At 55.3% G+C, this 24,925-nt stretch overlaps 1 protein-coding gene across 1 annotated transcript in view; it reads right to left on the minus strand.

Moving 5' to 3' along the window:
- Nucleotides 1-3,193: 3,193 nt before the first annotated feature.
- Nucleotides 3,194-24,925, minus strand: part of Pald1 (phosphatase domain containing paladin 1) — a 36,733-nt gene continuing 15,001 nt past the window's right edge. The window contains exons 17-19 of the mRNA XM_015500466.2: nt 23,839-23,979; nt 6,461-6,616; nt 3,194-4,898 (exon numbers count right to left, since the gene is read on the minus strand). Coding sequence (XP_015355952.2) covers nt 4,746-4,898; nt 6,461-6,616; nt 23,839-23,979 — 450 coding nt within the window. The 3' untranslated portion in view covers nt 3,194-4,745. The remainder of the gene's footprint in view (nt 4,899-6,460; nt 6,617-23,838; nt 23,980-24,925) is intronic.

Here is a 24,925-nt window from a genome sequence, read left to right on the forward strand (position 1 = left end):
CTAGTTTTATAAATTACTGTAATGCACTAATAAAAAATAAATAGATAGAAGGCAAATAAATAGGGTACAGGGACTGCTGGAGGGAGGAGGTGAGAGAAGGGACAGTACTGGGGACAGGAATGCAAAAACTACCTTCTATGCATTCATGAATATGCCAGAATGAACCCCACCCACCACTATATATAACACAGTGTCCTAAAAATACTTAAAAAATGTATAGCCATTATATTGTAAAAACTCAGTGGGAATGGGAAAATCCATAAGAATCACATTCAAATGGCTGATAAATACATAAGAAAATAGTCCAAGCTCTTAGTAATCTGGGAAAGTCATACTTAGATAAAAATAAAATTTTTTTTTCCTTATCAGACTGGCAAAAATTTAGAAGACTAGTGTTTTAGTCAGGATTTTTTGCTGCTGTGACTAAAAGGACCTGAGCAGAACAATTTTAAAGGAGGAAAAGTTTATTTAGGGGTTCACAATTTCAGAGGTCTCAGTCCCTAGACAGCCGGGTCCTTTCCTCGGGGCTGGAAGTGAGGCTGATCATCATGGTGGAAGAGTGTGGCAGAGGGAAGCAGCTCACATGGCGATCAGAGGGCAGAGAGAGAGGGAGGGAGAAAGGGAGGAGGGAGAGGAAAGAGAGAGGGAGGGAGAAGGAGAGAGGGAGGGAGAAAGGGAAGAAGGGAAGGAGAGGGAGGGAGATACAAGTGGATATTTGTATCCACTCTCCAGATACAAATATATCCCCCAAAGCCACGCCCCATGCCCACCTCCCCCAGCCACACCCCCTGCCTTCCATGACCCCTCAGTCAATCCCCATCAGGGATTAATTCACTGACTGGGTCAAGACTCTCACCACCCAGACATTCCTCCTCTGAACCTTCTTGCATTGTCTCACCTGTGAGCTTTTGGGGGACACCTCACCTCCAAACAATAACAAGTGACCTCAGAGGAGCTGGGAATAGGGAAGGGGGATTTCATGAGCTGCTGGTCTCTAACTCGGCCGACACCACGCTGAGTTAAAGGAAGCGAGCCGGTGGCTTCGAAAGCACACCCGGCCCTGGACCCCTCCTTGGAAACGTGGGCATGTGGGACAAAGAACCAATGAGAGGAGGTGCCAAGGCACGTCACAGACACTCTATCAGTGTGACTCATGGGAAACAGGCATGTGGGGTGGGAGGGAACCTCTTGAAGGCACACAGGGGTTTGAACAGCACTGTGTCTGAGAACCGCCAGAACTTGCCAGACTATCCCCAAAATGTTTCCTCTTGGGCCTCTCCCCCAATTACCCCAGCTCCCGCATTTCCTAGAGGGTTTGACAGTCTCTTCCCCCATCACTGGAAATGGCAGAGAGGCTCCCCACACCCGCAGTTGGCTCCAGCAGCCGCCCCTGACTTGAGCAAGGGCTGGGAACCAGAACTCTAGCTGCACAACGGGATGAGTTACTCGGGTCTCGTCGCAGATTGAACAAGAGGAGGACTGGGAAAGAAGTCCAATATAGAGCTGGACACACACGTGCTTAACAAAGAACTTCACGAAATAAGCCAATTGTTGATCCAGAAATGGGTCAGCTCCAGGGTGGACTGAGGCCACGGGAATGGAGAGGGTGGGCTGGAAGGGAGCACGTGTGTCTGATGGTGTTTGTCTGTTTAGTTGCAAATGAACACAATCAATACCTTTATTTATTTTTTATGTGGTGCTGAGGATCAAACCCAGGGCCTCACACATGTGAGGCGAGTGCTCTAACACTGAGCCACAGCCCCAAGACCCTGGTGATGTTTTAAAGCTAAAAATAAATACAACAAACAGAATAAAGTGTCGCCATCCTAACAAATCAATAAGATAAAGGGAAAAAATAGCAAAGGATGCAGATGACTCAAGAAAGAGAAAATATAAATGACTAATAAACATAAAACAACTGTGGACCTCACCACAGCATCCGTTACAAAAATACCAATTCAGCCCAGCGCAGTGGCGCACGCCTGCCATCCCAGCAGCTGGGGAGGCTGAGGCAGGAGAATCGCAAGTTCAAAGCCAGCCTGGGCAACTTAGTGAGGCCCTAAGCAATTCATTGAGACCCTGTCTCTAAATAAAATACAAAATAGGGCTGGAGATGGGGCTCAGCAGTTGCCTGCCCCCCAAGTTCAATCCCTGGTACCAAAAAAAAAAAAAAGATTTGTGCATTGTTGGTAGCTACATTTTATCTCAGAAGTAAAAAGTCTAAATGACCACAAAGTAAATGAAATGCCCTAGAATAAAGGGATTAATTTATCAGTTATTAATTATCCACACAAATGTTATGTAACCACGAAAATGTTTCAAAGGCAATTGGGCACATGCCTCTAATCCCAGTGGCTCAGGGGGCTGAGGATGGAGAATCTCAAGTTGGAGGCCAGCATCAGAAATTCAGTGAGATCCTGTCTCAAAATGAAAAATAAAAGGGCTGGGGCTGGGGCTCAGTGGTACAGCACTTGCCTTGCACGTGTGAGGCACTGGGTTCGATCCTCAGCACCACATAAAAACAAATAAATAAAGATATTATACCAACTACAACTAAAAAATGAATAAAAAATAAAATAAAAGGGCTGGGTATGTATCTCAGTGGTAAAATGCCCGTTTTCAATCCCGAGTACCAAAAAATAAATAAATAAAACCAGAGAGTAGGGCATAGGAATGGGAACAGAGAATGAAGAGGAAGTGGAGGCTAAAGTCCATCTTCCTTTTTTTTATATTTATCTATTTTTTAGTTGTTGATAGACTTTGATTTTATTTTTTATTTATTCATATGTGGTGCTGAGGATCGAACCCAGTGCCTCACACATACTAGGCAAGCACTCTACCAGTGAGCCCCAGCCCCAGCCCCCACCTTCCTTTAAAGGCCTTAAAGTAAACTTTGTTGCATACGTATTCCCTAGATATGGTAGTTCTTCACACTTTAGTGAGAATTAGCTTGTCATGTCACTTTATGGAAGCGTGACAGCCTGAGGTGTCCAGTGTGAGATGGGAAGGAATGATGAGGGATGGGAAGGAGGGAGAAGGATACCTTAAAAGCCACCTTCTCTAAGATCAGGAGTGCTAATGGCAGTCTCTGCACTCTGTGCAGCCAGCCTCCCTCTGAAGAGGCAGGTCCCCAACTTGTGTCTCCTCTACAATATCTGTTTCACACTAAAGATAAACCAGCAGCTGGGCCCACTTCACATTTAAGCTGTTTTTAATGCCAAAAAGCTCTGTACAAAAAAAAATAAAATAAAATAAAATCACAAATGATTCCTCACAACACCCCTGTGAGGTAGGTAGGCAAGTATTATTCTCCCATTTTACAGATGGGGAAACTGAGGCAGAGAGGTGAAGTGATCGGCCAGTGGTCCCAGCACAGCTGAAAGTCAGGGTCAACCATGAGAACACAGAGATCCCTCCCAGTGTAGCCCCAGTCTCTGACTCCTCAGCTAGACCTTGTCTGCAAAGAAATTAAAATTTTTGAGTACATGCAAAATTATAAAACAAATCTGAAAAGGTAGTGAGCAGACATACAGTAGTTTTGCAAAAATAATTCAGCTAAGAGGGTCCCTACTTCCCAACACTGGGCACAAGTAGACAGCTTTGGCCTCCTCTCTCCCTTTCAGACATGGCAGCCAACGAGAAGGGCACCTCCTAATTTTCTGCAGATGGGCATGAGCTCCCCAGAGAGGCCTCCCTGGCCCCATGGCCAGGCGGGAGGACAGGCTACTCACTGCCCAGGGCCTGGGTTTCAGCAAACACCAGCCTCCAAACAGAGGAGAGGCAATCTCAACCCACACGGCCCTTTCTGTCACTTCTCCGTGCCGCCTTCAACTAGGCGAGGTAACTCCAGTGACCTGCCTCAGCGGTGTCTGGCCCTTCCTGCGGCTGGGAAGACAGCTCAAGGATCCTCTGTGAGGACGGGCTGGAATCAGGTGACCCTCCTGCATCCTTGGCCCAGTCCCACATTCCACGGTTCACCAGGGCCACCCCGGAGCCTGTTGTGGATCCGAAGTCCTTGGGGGCTCCCAGCAGCAGGTGGGGCCATCTTGCACGGGTGGGACAGGAGGGAGGAGCAGAGGGGCCGCAGCCCCAGGCTCTGGCTCTTCCGCACCTGCAGCCCAGGCTGCTGGGCAAACGGAGCAGAACTTCCAGCTGTGCTGGAGACTTCTTCCTCTCCCAAGAGGGATTTCAAGCTGGCTGGGGACCTCCGCCATCCTGCCAGCCCCAGGGGAGTGGGAAGGAGGGAGAGGAAAGGCCCCGGCAGCCCAGCGCCATGCCGTTGTCCTCCCAGTGCCCAGGCTGGGGACAGGCAGGAGACACAAGAAAACTGATCAATCACCCGGAGCACTGTCCCCTCACCTCGGGCAGCCAGGGACCCACAGCCAGGGCTCAGGCGGCAAAGGGGAGGGTGAAGGGAGCAAGAAAGGAAGGAACCAGACCCGCAGGGCTCAGAGCCACTGAGAGGGACTGGAGAGGACGGAAGGTGGCGGTTAGCTGTGGGCACCAGAGGGGGGCGCTCCTCGGAAGCCGAGTGCCAGCCAGCCTGCAAGGTGTCCACCCTGCAGTTCCCTGGAGGCTCCTCCACGTGCGTCTCGGTTACCAGGAGCGGCTGTGCCGTCTGCATGTCCCACACGAAGCTCTCTCCCAAAAGGCTCCCGTCCGGGCTCTCCAGGCAGCCCCCAGGGCCAGTCCCAGCCAGAGATACTCAGGGTCCCCCCAGCCTTGCAGGAGAGGCAGGGAAGCCCCTACAGGAAGTCCCCAGCAGCAGAGGGCTCAGGACCAAGGTTCTGCTCCTGCCACCGGTGTCGCAGCCTCGAGAAGGGCTGGTCCTCCAGGCTCTCCAGCTCAGGGAAGCCCAGCCGGTCCAGGATCTCATAGACGCCGGCCTTCGATGCCACCTGGGGAGGGGCGAGTAGGGCAGTGTGTCACGCCCTCCTCCCCTCACTGGGCCCCGCGGGTCTGTGCACCCCTCTGCTCACTTCCCTGAGCCTTGGCTTCCTCCAAGCAGGTCAGTGGCCTCTACTCGGGAGGGCACAGGAGGACAGAGAGCTGCCCGGGTGGACCTCTGGGCACCCCAGTTGGGCCCAGGGAGAGGCTGGAGAAGGCAGAGGAACCCCGGGGCTGCATGTCGGGCTCCAGGCCTCTGCACCCACAGCTCCCTGGACACTCAGCATGCGGCCCCACTACCGAACACCAGGTCAGGCCCGGGCTAAACACCCAACAGCCTTCCCCTCCTCTCTCCCACCACCCTGGGGACTTAGAGTAAGTGGAATACGTCCTTCTTTCCTCTCCCTGGGCAATGCTCACCCCCAGGCACCCTCCCAGGAGAGAGGGGCTGAGGGGTCCTGGGGCTGGAGCCTCGGTCCTGCCCAGACCAGCAGCTCTCCCTCCTCAGCATCCCCTCCCCCACACCCAGGCTCAGCTGGGAGGGGCTCGAGCTTGCTCCCAGCTCCTGAGTCCCATATCTTCTCCCAAGCAAAGCCTAAGACAGAAACCTCCTTGTCCCCACCCCCACGCTTCCACCCACCTCAGGGGCTGCAAGAGGAAGCTGGGCCCAGGCACGTCCACAGGGTGGCCCTGGTGTCCCCCCAGCTCTTGCTGACCCAACACCCACCCAAGGGCAGGAGGGCTCATTTCCTCTGCTTCCCCACCGCCATGTCCCAAGGACCACCCCAAGGCCTGTCCTCAGCAGTCCCCCTGACTGCCATATGAGGCTGCAGGGTCTCCCTGCCTCTGCTCCCCCACAGCTCTGAACCTACCAGCACCCCTGCCTGAACCCCCACACCTTCCTACCCACTCTGGCTGGATGGCCAGCAACTCCAGTCCTGAGTCCAAATTAGAGTCACCAGGCCTCTCTGGTGAGGTCTGGTGGCCTGGCTTCCTAGCAGAGGGTAAATGTAGGCTGCTCTGCTGAGGGGGAAGGAGTCCATCTCCTGACCTGGGGGTGCCAAGGCGTGAACTGAGTGTCTGTCCTAACGATGACCCTAAACAAAACTCCTCTGTGCTCGGTCTCCTCCTGAGCACACGTGGTGGGCTTGGGTCTGGCGGATGGCACTCAGTGTACCCAACGCCACCTTCTGAGTGGATGCCAACCACTAAGGTTATTCCCACTTTAGCGTTGGGATGGCAGGCTTGGAGAAGGGACCAATTTGTCCAAGGTCACAGCAGGAAGGAGGTGGGGGCAGGGACACCACAGCCCCACCCTTCACCCTGCAGGGACCAAGCGAGGGCTGAAATGATGATGGGCAATAATGATGTGCCCAAGGCCCTGAGCCAGCCAGCCACAGGCCACCCGGAGCAGGCTCCCAGCCCAGCAGGCGGCCACCGCTGCCTCCCATGGGACCTAACTCACCCCACAAGTGCAGAAGACCCAGGGTAGGACAGATGACACAGTGCCCGGGGTAGCCTGCCACCAGGTCCCCACCGGCAGCACACAGGAACAGGAGGACCGGCCTCTCACCTCCCGCATCCACGTGCTGAAGGGCCTCTGCCAGGAGCCGGCCTTCTCCAGGTGGAGGTAGGCGTTGAAGAGGATCAGGTAGACGTAGCGCTCCAGGTACTGCGCACTGCGCAGCCGCAGCCTCCGCGCCTCCTGCTCCTCCTTGGCGGCCTTTGCCTGGAGGAGAGGGCAGGCCGGAATCAGCATGGGCCCCACTGCCCCCCACAAACACGCACGCCCCATGCCCTGAGGCCCGGGCAGCTGGCCTGGCACCCAGCCCTCTCACCCCCCACAGGCTCCACCAGGCCTGGCACAGGTCTCTGATCCGGGAGAGGATGTGGCACAGCGGTTGTCCCTCTACATAAGCCTCAGGGGCCAGAGGGGTGGGGTCTCCCAACAGCTGGGCCACAGCTGGAAGTGCTTCCACTAGAATCAGAGCTGGAGTGGGCCTGCCCAGGGCCTGGGGACCAGCCCAAAGCTCCCAGGGTCCTGTGAGGCAGAGGGAGTGGCCAAGCTGGCTCCTGACCCCACCGGAGGCGCTCAGGGACCCTGGGGATGGAGGCATGGGGGAGGGCAGGGTATGCCAGGAGGAGCGAGGGGACAGGGCCACAAACTGGGGTCTGGTCCCAGTCCTGCCATTTAGGCCTCAGCTCCTGAGATTCCAGGGGAGGGTTTCTCAGTAAGGGGAGGAGCGACAAAGCACCTGGAGCCCACAGAGAGCCACCCGGACCCCTCCCCTGGGGACGCAGGACAGGCAGCAGGCCCTGCCCTCCCCCAGAGGCTCCTGGTCTGGTGGAGGAGGTGGGAGATGACGGCAGAGCAACCACAGCCCCTGAACTACGGGACAAAGGGTGTCGAAGGGGAGGTGGCACCCAGGTGGGTCAGGAAGGACAGCGGGCACATGGAGGCAGGAAGAGGACCCAGAATGTGTACCCACAGGGTGGACAGAGGAGGAGTGGTGGGGGAGAGGTGGGATGGGGAGGGCAAGGCCCAGACAGGAGTGAGGGAGCCAATCCAAGACTGGACCCAGCACACAGGGGGCTGGAGCTGAGTCAGGAGAGGTGGCACGCCTGTCATCCCAGCAGCTCAGGAGGCTGAGGCGGGAGGATCGAGAGTTCAGAGCCAGCCTCAGCAACAGCGAGGCCCGAAGCAACTCTGCGAGACCCTGTCTTTAAATCAAATATGAAAAAGGGCTGGGGATGTGGCTCCGCTGCTGAGCGCACCTGGGTTCAACCTCAGGTGGGCCGGAGGTGACTCCGGGGTTGGGAACGACCCCAAGGCTCTCTGAAGGACAGTGGCCGCAGCAGCGGGGACACGTGCCTGCTGTTCTAAGGATGGACTGAGCCTGTGCTCGAGAGTCCATTTTGCATAGAAATCAGGCAATAGACCAAAAAAGGAAAAAAACAATGTTGTTTTCCCTAAACGCAAACCACAGCCACCACAGGACCACCGCCCACCTCCAACGCGGCTACGTCACAGCGCAGAGAAGAGGTGAGCACACCCCCCCTCGGGCTGCCTCTACCCTTCCCCAGACGCCACCCCAGGCCTGGGGCCCGCCTAGAAGCCCTTTCTTAGAAAGGGGAGGAAGCCACCCACAGCTCCACTGGGCAAGAGCCACTTCAAACCATTTTTGATTAAAAAGCCCAGAAGAAATGTCCTGTGGGCACAAAAAGCTCTAGGTCTCGGCTGGCGGTGGACACAGCCCGCGCCCTCTGTGGCCTGCTCCCAGGGGGACAGAGGCCTGCCTGTGCCAGGACTGGGCCTGAGGATTCGGGTGGAGGCGACAGGGGCTCCTTCCGGGTCCTACGGCAAGGGTAGAATTATCCTAAACCCAGAGCTCTGCGCAGAGAGGGTGCCAGACACCCTGGGAGTGAGGGAGTGCTGTGGGCGCATCCTGTGCAGCCACAGGGCTGTGATTTGGACTGTGACCGTCTTCCTATCAGAGCCTTGGTCTCCTTAGAACCACCCACGCTCACACTGCCTGGGCAGGAGTGGCGACCACCTCCTGGGGATCAAAATAGCACGGCTGTTTTAAGAGTTTTCCAGTTTTCCAGGCTGTCATTAGCTGCACGGCAGCGGGACAAGCTTCCTCGTCTGCTGAGACGGAGCCTAAAATAGAACAGGGTCACCAGGGGCAGCCAGGACTCTGAGCACTTGAAGCCCCTCACCCCTCGGGTCTGCCTGGCCTGAGGCAGCCCAGCACTGCCAAGGTGGCTCTCTTGACGCTCTGCTCTTTGCTGGGCCACCAGGAAGAGGCCCACTGGGCAGGGCTGAGAGCCCCCAGGTTGACAGGCTGAGCGTGTCACACCCAAATTGAACGACCGGACCCTGACATTTTCTCAGAGCAATCCCATGCAGGAGGTGGGCCTTCCCGTTTTGCAGCTGGGGCTCAGCAAAGTTAAGAAACTGCCCAAAGTCCCAGAGTTCTGCGCTGCAGGGCATGAACAACACCCAAGTTCTTCCTCTGGCCTCTTTACCAGGGCCAAGCCAGCCCCTCTTGCCTACATCCTCTGGGCCTTCTCCCACTCTGTTCCTCCTCCCTGGAATGTCCTTCCTCTGCCTGGCCCTGCCATGTGCAGCTTGTCCCTCCGGGCCTGGGGCAGGGCCCCTGAAGCCAGTTCTGAGTCCTCCACCCTGACCCTCCACGGCCCCTCGCTCTCAGCCTGAACCTTTTCACTTTCATTCCACGGTGAGGACCGCGTACCAAGGCAGGCTCTGCCTCCCCAACCACAAACCCAGCGGACAGGCGCTGGATTATAACCACTGCCCCCTCCAGGGCCAATCTGCAGCAGGTGCTCAGGTGGTCAGTGACACCCCTCCCGAGGTCATCTCCTATCCACAGCACCCAGTAGCACCCAGAATTGGGATCCTAGGCAGATGCTGGGACCCCCAGTTACAGCTCCACGCAGCCGCCTGGGAAGCACCTCTGTGGATATCGGTCAGGCCCCAAGAGACCCCCCAGGCATGCCCCAGATCTGCCACATGCACAATTTGCCCATCTTAGTGGCAACGATGACCTCTCAGCAGCTGGGGTTGAGTCGAGACCCCTCCTTCCCATCTCCCCCGGCCCCACATCCACAGTCAGGGAAGCCCACCGGCTCCACTTTGAGAAGTTCCCAAGGCAGCCTGCCTCTCGCTGTCCTGGTCCATGTCAGCCCCCGCCTGGCCACCCTGTACCGACTCTACTCCGTTGTCTATTCTCAACACGCTGAGCGAGCATCTCTGCTCCAAACCCCACAACGGCTCTCCTCGGGTTCCCCCTGTGCTGGAAGCTGAAAGCCCACACAAGGTCTGCCTTCTGGCCCTGAACCCTCTGACCTCCTCCCCTGCCCTCCGGCTCCCTCGCTCTGCCCCTTAAAATCACCAGGCTGCTCCTGCCTCAGGTCCTCTGCACATGCTCTATCCTCTCCCTGGAATGCTCTTCCCTCAGATGGTGGCAGGGCTGCACCCTCACCTCCTCCCAGTCTGTCCAAATGCCACTGTGGTTGAGCCCTGTCTGCCCACCCTATACAAAACTGCAATCCCCTTATCCCACGCCTCCCCCTCTCCTCACTGTCCACCATGCCACAAGTCTCCCTCCTTGGAGCACAGACTCCCCAAGGGAGAGACTGTCTTCTGACTGTGTGGCATTCCAGCACCCAGCAGTACTGACATTTGGAAGGTATGTGCTAAATGCTCAGTCGATGGCCAACTAGGGCTGGGTCTCGTGTCTCCGAGAATCCCAGCCTCGCAGGGTGCTCAGCACGGCCCACACCACCCCTCTGCTTTCCAGAACAGGCGGAGGTCAGGGGGTGCAGCCCTGCCATGGCCACCTGGAGAGCCGGCAGCAGAGCCCACGCAGGAGCCACAGCCTCCTGCCCACGCTTGCCTGGCCAGAGGCGGGCCAAGCTCAGGCTCGAGGAAGCAGGAAGGCCAGCCAGCGAGGCCAGGCCCAGGTCCGTGTCAACAGCCAGACTCTCCCTTCCCCACCCCGGAGCTCCCCCGTCCCCCACTTCACCTCCTGAGTGGGAGGACACATGAGCTGGTGGCCTCTGCTCCCAGCCCTCAGAAATGGCCAGGGCTGCAGGGCAGGTCCCCACCCTTCCCCGAGGACAAGGCCAGCCTCTCCTCGGCGGGCGAGCCCCCCCACTCCATCAGCCCTGTCTCTGGGGGCTTCCTCTGGCACCGCCTGGCACCGGGGCCTGAAGCACAGGAGCTTTCTGTACCCGGGCCCTGGGGGGAGAACGTGGCCTCAGCGCATGTGGGCATGGTTTTCCAAAGACACCATATTGTATTTCTTACGGACAGTGAAGTCACCGATCTGGTGCCAGGCCTCTCCGCCTGCTGTCCCCAGAGCACCCCCGGCCAGGCACAGGGCTCCACCCAACAAGTGACACCCCCTCCCCGTGCATGACCCCCCAGTGAGCCTGGGGTCGGGCACCCTGCCCACACGCCCTTACCCACTCCCACTTCACACAGCGTCAGGGCTGCTCTTCACGGTGAAAGAGCAGGGCTAACGACCCCAGGTGACAGAGGGGAAACCAGGACCAGAGGCCAAAGCAACATGCCAAGGCTGCTCAGGGAGTCACCGGCAGAGCTGGGCCCGGAACCCAGGTTTCCAACCACCCCCAGGGCACTTCTCGTCCCTGGAGAAGAACCCCGTCTTGGACGACCAACAGCAGGGACCAAGAAGGCACCAGGCAGCCCAGGTCTCCTTCCACCCGCTCCCTGCAGATACCTCTGGAGCCCCGGCTGGCGCCAGGAAGGTCCTGGAACCAGGCTAGGGGAGGCCGCCTCTGCAGCAGAAGGGACAGCAAGTGCAGAGAAGGGTCTTCCTGGGTGGGGGTTGGACCCGGGGCCCCAGGGGATGCTGGAGTGGACTCTAGACCCCTCCAATCCCCAGCAGGAAGGGACGCTCCCGCTCAGCCCAAGGAAGGCAGGGAAGGCAGGGAAGCCAGAGGGCTCACAGCCCACGCCCTGCACACGCGTGCAGGAGCACACACGTGTGTACACACCCGCGCGCAAGCGCGCGCGCACGCGCGCGCACACACACACACACACACACACACACGAGCGCGCCCACAGATTCTGTTCCAGCGGCTGCCCTGACCCACTGGCTCTGTCCTGGGCCGAGTGGGCAAGCCCAGGAAGCAGCGTTTCTTCTGTCATGTTTGGTGGGACCCTCACAGCACTCCAGGGCTCCTCTAGTTGCCCAGGACAGGCCCTGGAGACGTTACCTTTTGGAAAGGTGTCTCCGGGGAACAACTTTGGCCACTCCAGGGTCTTTTGTTGTTGTTGTTGATAGACTTTTATTTTATTTCTTTATAACTCCAAGGTCTTAGAGAGGCTGACAAAGACTTCCACGCAGAGCCCATCTTGCTTATTTTTTTGGGGGGTGGGGGAGATGCCAGGGATTGAACTCGGAGGCACTTGACCACTGAGCCACACCCCCAGCCCTATTTTGTATTTTATTTAGAGACAGGGTCTCACTGAGCTGCTTAGTGCCTTGCCATTGCTGAGGCTGGCTTTGACCTCGCAATCGTCCTGCCTCCGCCTCCTGAGCTGCTGGATCACAGAGTGCACCCCGGCGCCCGGCTTGCTCATCTCCTTCCAGACCTTAGTCCTGTGGCACTGGGCCGACTCACTGACCCCCAGCAGCTCCTCCGTGTGCAGACCCCACACCAACCCTGTGGCGCACCCGGGAGCAGCCGGGGGCTTCCCTGCTAACCCTTCCTCTTTATGCTACCACAGAATGGCCCCTGGCCACAGCAGTGCAGAGAAAGGACAGGCCAAAGTGTTGGCAGAGGGGCTCCGGTCCTGCCACCAGCCAGTCCCAAAATGTGCTCAGCCCTCCATTTCTGCCCCAGTGAACTGGCCTAATGAACCCACCCCATCTCACCAGCAGCCTGAGGCCCAGCAGGAACAAAAGGTGGGCCTCAGAAAACTGCTCCCAGTCACACAGGACAGCTTCACAGACCGCCTCTCGGGCTGAGGGGCGGGTTCTGAGGCAGGGGGCTCACCGGGCAGGCGCCAGGGCCGGGGACCTTCCACCCCTGCCCTGCAAAAACAAAACCCCCCGAAACCTACATCTGAGACCAAAGGACGTGCCACGCCCCCTCCGTGGCTCGTCCTCCGTGGCTGCCTTCACCTCAGCTCTTCCTCAAACTCCTCTGGAGGAAACAGGGGACTCAGAAAGCTGCTTCAAACACAGAACACCAAGAGTTCACGCCCCGGCCCACACGAGGAAAGTGGGCTTCCTCCAAGGGCCGTGACCTTGGTTTATGTCACAAATGTCTCCCCTTTCCAGGTCCAACAGGAAACGACTGATCCACCAGACTGTGTCACCCTGTGGGCCTGTGGCCGTCTTGGCATCCCCTCAGCCTGGGCCCTCCGTCCCTATCTCACCAAATGGCTTAGTCCAAAGGGTTTTCTTTCTCTCTTTTTTCCATTTGAGGCAGTTCTTAAAATTCCCTGAGAACAGCACAATGGCATGTGCTTGTAAGCCTGGCAACTCGGGAGGCTGAGGCAGGAGGACCACAAGTTTGAGGCCAGCCTGAGCACCTTAGAGAGGCCCTATCTCAAAAGGAAAAATAATAATAAAAAGGGCTCGGTGGTAGAGTGGCCCTGGGTTCCATCCCCAGGGCCGCCCCACACACACACACACACACACACACACACACACATTCCCTGAACATTCTGGCCCCTCACATAGCTAGGGTGACCAGGCTTGGTCATCGCCATGAACAGTGGAGAGGGCATCACTGTTGGCTGCAGCCCCCAAAGCCACGCAATCCTGAGTCAGGCTAAAAGAGGGACGGAGACTGTCATCCCAGGGCGGGTCCATCCCAGTAAAGACTGTCTGCGGGATCAGCCTACCACCTCCATGCCAGCCCTGTCCTGCGGCCTCTGCTCTGCAGCCTGAGAAGAGCCAGGACCGTGGCGTCCCCCCCACGACAAGCTAGGGGAGGGTAGGAAGAGGTGAAGCTGGCCTCATGGGGGCAGGGTGGCACAGAGAGGGCCGCATCCGGGAACTGGGTCTGGGTCTCACCTTCTCCCTGCCACCCCCAGCTGTGTTCCTGGGCACACTTGGCCTAAGGACGGAGACCTCTCTCCCCCATAAATGCAAGACCAGAGCCAAGTGGGAGCCTGCCTGTCGTCAGACACCAGTGCAGAGTGAGGACCCGGCTGTGAGCACCTGGGGCTGGTGCTGAGCTGCTGGGAGACGTCGGGCCCCTGGCCTCCAGCACTGGTCTGCAGCCGCCCCTGGCTCCCCCTTCCCTCACCATCCAACGTCTTTCCCTGTTTTAGTTAGGCAAGTGCCTCCCAAACTGACCTGTCCTCTGAAGACGGGGATATCCAGGGGAAAAGCAACCACCTGCCTTTCTGACCCAGAAAGGGTGGTCTCTCAGGAACTGTCAGTTAATTGCCACAGTTAATTAAAGAAGAAACGAGGAATGAGCAGATCACCATTCTGCAAATTCTGAAAGGCCATCCCCCCATTTTTTTAAAAGCAGTACTAGAAATGGAACCTAAGGAGACTTTAATCCCAGCCCTTTTCTGGTCCCGTTAAGTTGCCCAGGCTGACCTCAAACTGAGATCCTCCTGCCTCAGCCTCCCAAGCCACTGGGATCATAGGCTGCACCACCACACCGGGTCCTGCAAATTCCAAATGAAAGAAGAAATTCAAGTGACGTACACCGAGGACACCAGTCACAACAAGAGCAAGGGCAGGGCCTCCAGGCCCTGGCGCCACCTGTAACTCTTCCAACTATTCCAGACAAAGATGGAGCAGGAACTGGTACAAGCCTGTGACTCCAGAAGTCTACAGGAGAGAGGGGCTGAGCTAAACCCAGGATGCCACTGGCAAGGTCAGCCTTGGGAAGCCTGGTGGGATGACCAGCTGCTCCCAACAAATGTGATCCACGGGGAGAGGGAAGAGAAGAGCTTTTGAGATGAAAAGGGCCTTGGGCGGGGGAGGGGCTGAGTGGTAGATTCCTTCCCCTATTTAGAAGCCCCGGGTTCCCTCCCACCCCCTAATAAGTAGGCAAATCCACGAGCCTTAAGGGCCAACCGACCATATATAACAGGTGGCTCTCGTGTGGACCTGCTCCCAGGACAGACTCAATGAGACCAGTGAGCAAATCTCAACACTGACTCAACATCTGATGATAAGAAACTGCTAATTGTTTTAGGGGAGACACTGGTGTCCTGATTATCCTTTTTCAAAAGATCACCTTCTCTCTCTCTTTTTTTATTTTTTTTTTCTTTTTTGGTACCAGGCATTGAACCCAGGGGCACTTAACCACTGAGATACACTCCCATTCCCTAGCCCCTCTTTATATTTTATTTAGATACAGGGTCTCACTAAGTTGCTTAAGGCCTTGCTAAGTTGCTGAGTGCCGGGTTTCTGTTCTCGAGACCAAAAGGCTCAGGGGTCACTCCAGGTAAACTGGGCTAACTGGGCTGCGCAAAATAACCACATAAGAGACACAAGTACCTTTTTCTCTGGGGTAGCTGTGACGGCTCCTCTGACCTTAAGGGTCCGCAGAAAGAAAGAGAGGGAGAGCATGTGCTGACACCTTTTATTGAGGAGAAGCTATTCAAATGAGGCACGGGGTCAGGTTTCAGGGGGCTGAGTCTATCTTCATGATGTCCACTGTCAGCAGGTTGACTGACACCTGGGTAGGCCACAGTAAGAGGAGGGGACACACACAAGGCACTTCCATGGAAGATTCTATCCTAAACAGGGCAAGGGGTTATATTACAAAGGAATAGGTGAGCAAAGCTTCACCCATGGGACTGTAGGAAGACAGTCACTCGAACCCTAGAAGAGCGGGACAGTCTAGCAGCATGGATGCCTGATGCCACATCGCCCAGCAGGGGAGTTAACTCAGTCACCTGCAGAGGCTGGTTTTCCATACTGAGGCTGGCTTTGAACTCTGGGTCCTCCTGCCTTAGCCTCCGGAGCCACTAGGATTACAGACATGTGCCACCACACCCAGCAAGATCACCTCTGTAGGGGCACGTGCTGAAATATTTACAGAGGAAATGCTATGCAGGCAGGCACTTGCTTCATAGTGACCCATGCTGAAGAGGAGGTGATGGGGACCTCCCACAGCCAGGAGGTGGCATACCAGGGCCCCTGGGGCTTTCCACTTTGAAGTTTTCTGTTTGAAAATTTCCAAAATAACTTTTTAAAAATAAAATAAGTTCCTACCTTTCAAGGTAGTCAATAATGCTACTTTTAAGGATCAGCCTTCAGAAATAATCCCCGTGGGGCTGGGGCTGGGGCTCAGAGGTAGAGCCCTTGCCTAGCACATGCGAGACCCTGGTTTCGATCCTCAGCACCACATAAAAACAAATGAATGAAATAAAGGTATTGTGTCCAACTACAACTAAAACAAAAATGAATAAGTAAATTTATATAAGAAGGAAGGAAGTGATCGCAGCATGTACTTGGACACCCCACCCCAGGAAACACCTGGAAAGGCCATCCACAGAGGAACCGCAGGGGACATAGGACATTCCCACAGGGCTGCAGGTTACGTGGATGTTAGTATGACACGAAGACCATGCAGGGAGAGACCATTCGTGCGTGCCCCCTCCCGGCCCCCAGAAGGCAGGCTCGGCTGGCCTTCCTCGCAGGCCCAGGGCAGGCGGGCAGGGGGTGGCCACGCTGAGGAGCCCTGTTGAGCGACACCACCCAGGTGCAGAATCCCGAGGGCCATCATAATCCCGTCCACCAGAGAAGGTAGGCGCAAGCGCACAAAGACCAGACAAAAAGGCAAAAATTGGATGCCCACAGGCCCCAGGGCCCTGGAGGCCCGGCTCTCCCGGGGCCTCGCCACGCTCTCCGGGGGCTCCGGCGACGCTGCGCTCCCCACAGCTCTACGCCAGCCGCCACCCGCGGGCCTTCCGATCGCCTTGCAAGCCCGCCCTGGAGTGGGGCTCCCCTCTCCCATGTGGGAGCACTGGCCGCACCTCCACTGCCCGCCCAGCCCTGCAGGGCCTTCACTGCTGGAAGCAGACAAAGGCCAAAGGCCAGGGGCTGTGCTCGCCCGCTCTTGGCCAAGACGCTGCCGCTCAGGGGCGCTGAGGGGCGGAGGGCCAGGGAGCCAGGAGCTGCCTGCAGTTAGGGGCTCAGAGTCCCAAGGCTGTGATCTCTGGGGAGGACACTTCAGGTGGACAGTTCCCAGGCAGTGGAGCTGACGGAGGTGACACCAGGCCTAGGCTCAGGGCCACATCCATCCCGAGGCTGCAGGGAACCCCAGAGGGCTGACCAGCACCCCGGCCACTGTGTCCAGAGAACTGCAGACCCACTGGAGGTCACCTAGGGACCTCTGGTTTGAAACCAGAAGGCATAGGTTTGAATGAATAGCCAGACACCTGGGGAGACCCAGGGCTGCCCACTTCCGGAGGAGCGGTTCCCTGGAGGGCAGCCGAGCTACAGCCCCACTAGAGCCTCAGCAAACCTTGCCACCCACGAGAGCAACGCGGAGGAGACCCCAGGGTCAAGAGCAAAGTGGACAGGAGACAATTCAGGGGTGAGGACCTGGGCCTCTCATCCTGCTCTACCACCAACTCGCAGGGGACCTTGGGCACTCTGCCCGCCCACTCCAGGCCCCCCAGCCTCATCTTTAAACAGACGCCAGGTCTCTCCACAGCCTTTCAGCACTGGATGCTGAGGGTCAGTGGGGGCATTGTGAAACCAGGAGGGGCCCCCTGGGGCACCCTCAGAGCCCTCTGTGCTTAGCACCTACTAGGCATGAGGCAAGTCCTGCTCCTCTGGTCCCCAAGGACTTCCTCATGCCACCCCATGGGAAGAGCAGTATCGCCCAGCAGGTGGGAACACAGGCGGTCAGAGAGTCTCCCCTCTCATGTACAGAGCTGGCCTGAGGCCCCTTCTAACCTGGAGGCAGCTGGGACCATGCAGGTCATCACCCTGACCTCAGGCAGGACCTAGGTCCAAGCTGGGACATGCAGGTCACCTTGGAGGAGGCATTCGGCCTTTCTGGCCTTATAAAGGAGACAGAAGCCTGGTGGCCGGAACAGCAATCCCCAAGCCCAGGCCCTGGACCGGTTTTCTTGCGGCCACCAGAAATTAGAAATATAAACATTTTCAAGGCTTCTATTCTGACATGACATCCTTCTAACTTTTTTGTTACTAAAATATCCTTTTTCTCTTTTGGTGGCAGGGAGGGTACCGGGGATTGAACTCAGGGGCACTTGATCACTGAGCCACATCCCCAGTCCTACTTTGTATTTTATTTAGAGATAGGGTCTCATTGAGTTGCTTAGTGTCTTGCCATTGCTGAGGCTGGCTATGAACTCACGATCCTCCTGCCTCAGCCTCCTGAGCCACTGGGATTACAAGTGCCAGGCAAAATATCCTTTCTTTTATGAAACACCAACTGTATTAGATGCTAACTGGGGTTTTAAATGGTTGTTTCCTCTAGGAATCCCAGTGACTCAAGAGGCTGAGACAGGAGGATTATAAGTTCAAGGCCAGCCTTGGCAACTTAGTGAGGTTCTGTTTCTAAATAAAAAGGGCTGGGGGTGTAGCTTAGTGGCATAATATCCCTGGGGAGTACCCAAAGAAAATGTTTGTATCCTCCTTTTCTTTAAAAGGATGTATTAAACAAAATTAGACACTAGCAATCCTAAGGAAGTCCTTCCTTTAAAAAAAAAAAATGGTCTGTGATAATCAGGCCATGGCTCAGTGGTAGAGCATCTGCCTGGCTCACTACCAGAAGAAAGGAAAAAAAAAAAAAAAAAAAGTAAGCTGGTCTGTGAGATTCAAGCCCTTCCAGGTCCTGCCTTGTTCTCTAGCAGCACTTCCAGAATCTGCGACTGGGTGACCGCAAAGATCTCCCTGCTAAAACTCCTTGGATCAGAACCATATGGAATTTCTGTCCCCTTGTCAAGTGTTGGCAATGAATTAGTGACAGCCTCAACAAAGTGGCCTTATTTGTCTGGCCCCAAGCCAGGTCTCCTGCCCTCCCCAAGCCCAGGCCTAGAGGGCGCTAGTGAGGAGAAAAACCTCCTGCGTCCCTGTGCTAGTTGGCCCCGGTACAGAAGGGCGAGGCTTGGGGGCTGAGCCCTCCACAGGCCCAGGGACATCAGCAGGGGCCTGTCAGGGGAGGAAACCAGGACTGCGCTCCAGAGGGCCTTGCCTGACCCCCAGGGGAACTCGAGCCTGACACAGCCTTGGCAGAGACTTAAACCTGGAGCTACAGGAACAAAACCCTGGCTAGACCTTAGGGCCTGCTGCCGGCAGTGGCCTGTCAAGGGTTTTGAGATACTACCAGCTGTGACTACTGGAACCCAGAGCTCTAGTCTGGCTGGAAAGTTAGTCACGTCTTTCTTGCAGAGCCCCAGCTGACAGCATCCCGGAGGAGTACAGAGGACACGGCGCCATGTTCTGGGCACACAGGACCATTCCCAGGGCGGGACAGAGAGCTGGACTCCAGCACCTCTTCACCACGGCTCCCAGCTGTGACGGGAAGGGCAACAACACAACAGCGGCCACTGTGGCCAGCAGGAATCGTGCCCGAGTGGTGCGAGGCATTCACACTCCTCACCCATCCTCACCACGCCCCTGTTCATCAGGTGCCATGATGGTCCCACCTCGGGGCCAAAGAACCTGGGCCATGAGTGTTTCCAGAAGAGACTCAAACCCAGATACTCCAATTGCCGAGCCTCCTCTCTCTCCATGTGATCCCAGAGAAGGTTAGGAAACTCCCAGAATTGAAATATCTTGTCGACATGGAGAGAGGATGCCAGAAAGAGAACTGTGTTACCCTGATATCAAAATTAGGCAAAGGCTTCACAAGAAAGGAAAATACAGACCAATAATGCTTATGAATATACATACAAAAATCCTCAGCCAAATGCTAGCAAACTGAATCCTGCACGTATGTGTCCAGTCACAACGCCACGACTACAAGCACTTATCCCAGGAATATAAGGCTGGTTTAACCCCTGAAAATCAATGAACACAACAAGCTGTGTATCAACAGAATAAATGACAAAAATTATACATGGCCCCCCCACATCATGGAGGGTAATATGCTTTACTCAATTTCTGCTAACTTAAGTGCTAATATCACCTAAAAAAATATTTTCACAGAACTATCTAGAATAGTATTGACTAAATATCTGGATATCATGGCAATACCTAAAATTCTGATACATAAAATTGAGCATCACAAAAACATAGGCATAAATCTTCATGACCTTAGAGTAGGTATGACATCAAAGCACAAGCAACACAAGAAAAAAACAGATATTGAACTTGGTCAAAATCAGAATCTGCTGTGCACTAAAGGATCTTATCAAGAGAGTGAAGACAACTCACAGAATAGCAGGAAATTTTTGCAAATGATATCTCTGATAACAGATTGATGTCTAGAAGATGTAAGAATGTCTAGACTAATGAACAATTAAAAATGAGCAAAGGACCTGAACAAACAACTCACCAAGGAAGCTATACGAATGATCAATCAGCTCATGAAAAAATGCTCAACCCCAGTGGTCAAGGGGGAAAGGAAACCAAAACCATGACCAGTTTACACTTCACACCCAGGAGAATGGCAAGAATCAAAAAGAAAGACAAGGGGCTGGGGTGTGGTTCCATGGTGGAGCGCTCACCCAGCATGCACAAGGTCCTGGGTACCATCCCCAGCACCGCGAAAAAAGAAAAAAAAAAAAAACACAATGACTAGTGCGTTGGCAAGGACAAGGACAGGGAGACGTGAGAACCTTCACACAGGGCTGGTGGGGATGGGAAATGGTGCAGCCACTGTGGAAGACAGTTTCAAAGTTCCTCCGAAGGTTGAACTTAGAATGACCACAGGATCCAACCAATCTACTCTGAGGTTGTATTATTGTGATTCATAGTTTTTGCTTTCCATATACAGTTACTGGATCATAATTTGCACTCCAAAGTGGGCTACAGAAACTAGAATTTCTTCCCCAAGGCAAGTCATAGAAACTATATAGAAATCCTAACTTACCCTTGAGAGGTAGCAGAACACAAGAGCCTTCTCGTTCCAGAGGGTATCTGGAGGAGTGCATCCCAGAGACATCAACAGGAGAGCAGAACACACAGTGCTGGGGTCCCCACCCAGCCTACAGCAATGCTGCCCGTGCACTAAGGTCTCCGGAAAACCCCAAGGACAGGCCACTGAGCACATGGACACTCCTGGAAGGTGATGCCCACGGAGGACCCGGAAGCTGCATGTCCTTTCTCCCAAACTTCAGCCCGTGCCTCTCTGGGCCCAGGAGCTGCTCAAGCCATTCATTAAGCGCAAGGAGGAGGTTGTGGAGTTTATATCCTGCCCATCAAAAGCTCAATTGAACCCCTGGGGCTCATGAATGGCAGGAAGGGGAGGGGACAGTCTTGGAGCTGAGCCCTTAACCCGTGAGATCTGGTATCTCCAGGTAGATCAGAAGATGCCTGGCTGGTGTCATCTGCACTGAGTGTCGCGGTGAGAACAGAGGGGAAAACGGAGCTTTTTAATTTTTCCCACACACAGGCATATCTCCAAGATAAATGAAAACACGCCCACACAAATACTTTCACACAAATGTTCACAGCCCACGACTCAAAACAGTGAAAAAGTGGAAACAACCCAAATGCCTGTCAGCTAATGAGTAGATAGCCAAAACATGAACCTTCCACACAATGAAATATTATTCTGCACTAAAAAGAAATGAAGTAGCCAGGTACAGTGGCACACGCCTCTGATCCCAGCAACTCAGGAGGCTGAGGCAGGAGGATGATAAATTTGAAGCTAGCCTCAGCAACTTGAGAGACCTGACTCAAAATTTAAAAACTTTAAAAAGGGCTGGGGGTGTTTCTCAGTGGTTATGCACAGCTGGGTGTAATCCCCAGTACCAAAAAAACCCATAAACCTAACTAAAGTAGGCAAATCCACATAGGCTCAAAGTAGACTGGAGATATGGGGCTGGGGGAGAAGAGACTGCCAGCAGGTAGGAGGTTTCTTTCTGGGGTTCTGAAAATGTTCTAAACTTGATAGTGATGGCTGCACAATTCTGTGAATGTACTAAAACCATAAAATGGTAGACTGTAAATATGTGCATCACATGGTGAGTGAACCGTACCTCAATAATGCTGTTATAACAAAGAGAAAGAGCAAGAGACTAGGGCAGCTGGTCCCCAGTGAGGTCCCAGCCCCTGGGAGCTGTCAGACATCCAGACCTGGAATCAGAGACCCTGGAGTGGGCTCAGCTTAGCAAGGGGCCCAGGGGCCTCTGAGGGTCACTGAAGGTGGAGACCCTGCATATGGGATGTGGTTCTCAGCCTTAGTTACAGCTGGAGAATTTGAAAAACAAGACCCATGCTGGCCTCACAGCAGACCAACCAAACTGAACTCTCCTGGGATGGATCCCAGGCCAGGGTATGTTTTAAAGCTCCCAGGTTAACCTCCTGCGCAGGCAGGCAAGGCCCCTGCACTGGGGCATGTCTCAGGCCCGCCTCGCTTCAGCACCTTGAAGAATCGACCAAAATTTAGCTCGCTGACACCACCTGGTGGTTACACCAGAGAATGACTCTACCCTTGGCCTCTGACCCCTTCAGGGGCCCTGGGATGAGGCTGGGGATCCCCATCCTCCCACTGCAGAGGTCAGCACCACTCTGGCACTGGGAATGGGATGGGTGGCCTGGTGGAAAGGACCCACAACACTCCCTGCTCCACCCTGTGTGTGTCTCACAGTGGACATCCTGGGTTGCAGGGCTCAGAGGCCTATGAGTTTTAGAGTCAGGGATACAGAGAAGGAGACTCTTGGCAGAGCTCAGCCAGCATGGGGCGGTGTCTGTGGTATTTTGAAGCAGGTCTAGGTATTACCCCCAACCCTCCCCACTTTTCTCTAGTACTAGGGATTGAACCCAGGGCCTAGGACATGCTAGGCAAGCACTCTACCCCTGAGCTGCATTTCTATTTTATTTTGAGACAGGGTCTCAAAATTACAATACAGGCATCCACCGCTGTGCCCAGTTTTAGCCACCCCCTTTGGACTCCCTGGGCCTCTAGCTGCAGAAACATCTGGAAGCCTGAGACCTTTACCCTCTGCCAGTGAGTTCTTAAAGTGAAGGAGCTCAGCCTCTTGACTCGGTGGCAGCACGAGAGACCAGGGCTAGTGGGACCCAAAAGTAACCCAACAGAAGCCCCAGGGTACAATTTAACCACAGGTTCTGGAGAAAACACGTGTGTCTTACCAAAGTACACCAAGTCCATTTCAGAAGCTCCTTATCCACCTTCCCCTCCCCACACTGGCAGCCCCTTAAGTCTGCAAAACCCTCTCCCAGCTGACTCTGATCTTATCCGACTCCCAATGCTGTGCCTGCCCCATGACCCTGAGCAAAGTCTGGATCACTGCTCATCTGTCCCACCTGCAGGCTGAGGCACGGGGCTGGCTTGAGGCTATGGGTGGAAGCTGTCCCTGAGAATCACAGACCAGCAGCACAGAACACGAGCTGGCACCACGGGAGCTCTCACCCCACCTCTGGTGGCCCCTCCCACCCGAGCACCCCACTGTCTCAGCAGCCAATCCAATCCCAGGCCGGGGGAAGCACAGAAATGGGCAGGTCAGTGCACCCCCTGAGGCCTGAGGCTGCGATGCCCAAGTGACCCCTGGTCCTGTGATGGCAGGTGGGTGAGCCAAGTGTGACCGAGCTGGGAGCATGGGGTCCAGAGGGCTGGACACAAGGGCACACTTAGATAGGATGAAAATCCATATTTTTACATGAAATCCAAACTGTTATAGAAACTTCATTTTTATAATTTAGTGAGTTGTTCAAAATTAACTTGTGGGGAGGGAAGGGACTGAAATGGAGTCAAATCAAATTCCATGCCTGTGTGACTTTGTCAAAATGAACCCAACTACTCTGTGTAACTCTAATGCTCTAATGAAAAATTCATTTTTAACTGAGCAGACCAAAGAAAGGGGCCAATGGGGGCCAGGCCCAGTTCCAGGGCAGCACAGACTGTGTCCTGGGGGCACTGGCGGGTAAATGCTGACCTGATGGGCCCGGCAACCACTCCCAGGCCCTGAAGACTCTGCCATCTACCCGACTCTGACCCAGGCACACCGGGTCCCCATATCCACAGAATAGAGAGTCAACGCCGGGCCCGGGTAGGTGCTCTGCCTGGCCTCATTCTCGATGGGCCCCGGGGCGAAGTGGTCAGGTCTTTTTCGTATCACCCCTGCACACGCCCCAGGGACAGGATCAGCTCGGGGTTGGGGTTTCCCTTTCAGGGATCACCTCTGCTTCTGGAAGATGGAAACGTGACCAAGAGCAGAGGGTGAGCCTGCGATACCGCCAGCCACCTCACACCCCATCAGCCACCATGGGGGCTGGGCACATCTGGAAGCACACCTGGGCGGGTGAGGCTCACCTGGCGGTAGGTGCAGATGATGATTTCCCGCAGGTGATAGTGCATGGGTGTCATGGTCTCACTGACTGTGTCCAGCGCTGCATCCACCTCCTTCTTCATGTGGTGCCCATCAGGCAGCAGCTGCACCACGTCCATCACCACCTGGGCCCGAGGAGCGGGAGGAGCACAGGAGAGACAGTGGGGTGGGGGCCCCCAGGCTAGGCAGCTGGCTCAGCCCCCTCTGAACGGCCACCCCAGCCTGAGGCCAGGCCCTGGCTGCAGAGCCCTGCTGGCCCTCTCTCAGGCAGGGACTGACAAGGTGGGGTCCTGTGCCTCTCAGGCCAGGCTCCCAAAGTGTTGTATTTTGACCTTTGGTTTCTGCTTAGGGGCTGTGCCCAGGGCCTCGGACCTGCCGGTCAAGCACTCCACCACTGGGCTGCAATGCACGCAGTTCACGTTGCAATTTCTGCACAGTTCTTAACATGGGTACCGAGACTCTAAAAGGCCACGTACTGTGATCCTGTTTCGGCTATGCCAGTGGCTTTCCAGCTTACAGTCTGGAGACACTTTCTCTTACGAGGTCAGCAAATGCTAAGCCCTCCCATGGGGAAGGGGCAGGTGGTGAGCCGCTGCGCGATCTCAGCTCACAATTCCGCATCGTGTACGTGACACGCACGCACACTCCAGAACTCTAATCTATATAGGGGACAACTGTCTCACGCTGGGCTGGGAAGACAAGGAGATGTGGGAAACAGCAATGTTGGAGCCCTTCGGGCCCTTTTCCTGCCCCACAGGAAAGTACCAGAGAGTACCCCTTGACTCCCAGGAAAACTGAGGCTGTGAAGGTCACTCCACGGGGCAGGGCTCTTCTCCTCCCAACAAACCCCCTTCCAAATCTGCCCTCATCACACCCCTCCAGCCTGCTCCTCCAGACCTCTAACACCTTCGCCTCTTCAGTCCCTGGCTGGTGTCCCTGCCTCAGCCCTGCCCTCCTGCTCCCTAGACCAAATATGACACTCTCACATTTATATGAAAGTCAGATGTCACCCAGGGTCTTGGTCTCCTTGGTCTCCTGGGGGCTCCATGCACTCAGCACACAAAGGCCCCA

Source organism: Marmota marmota, unplaced genomic scaffold, assembly GCF_001458135.2.
Source record: "Marmota marmota marmota unplaced genomic scaffold, marMar, whole genome shotgun sequence".
Classification (NCBI taxonomy): domain Eukaryota; kingdom Metazoa; phylum Chordata; class Mammalia; order Rodentia; family Sciuridae; genus Marmota; species Marmota marmota.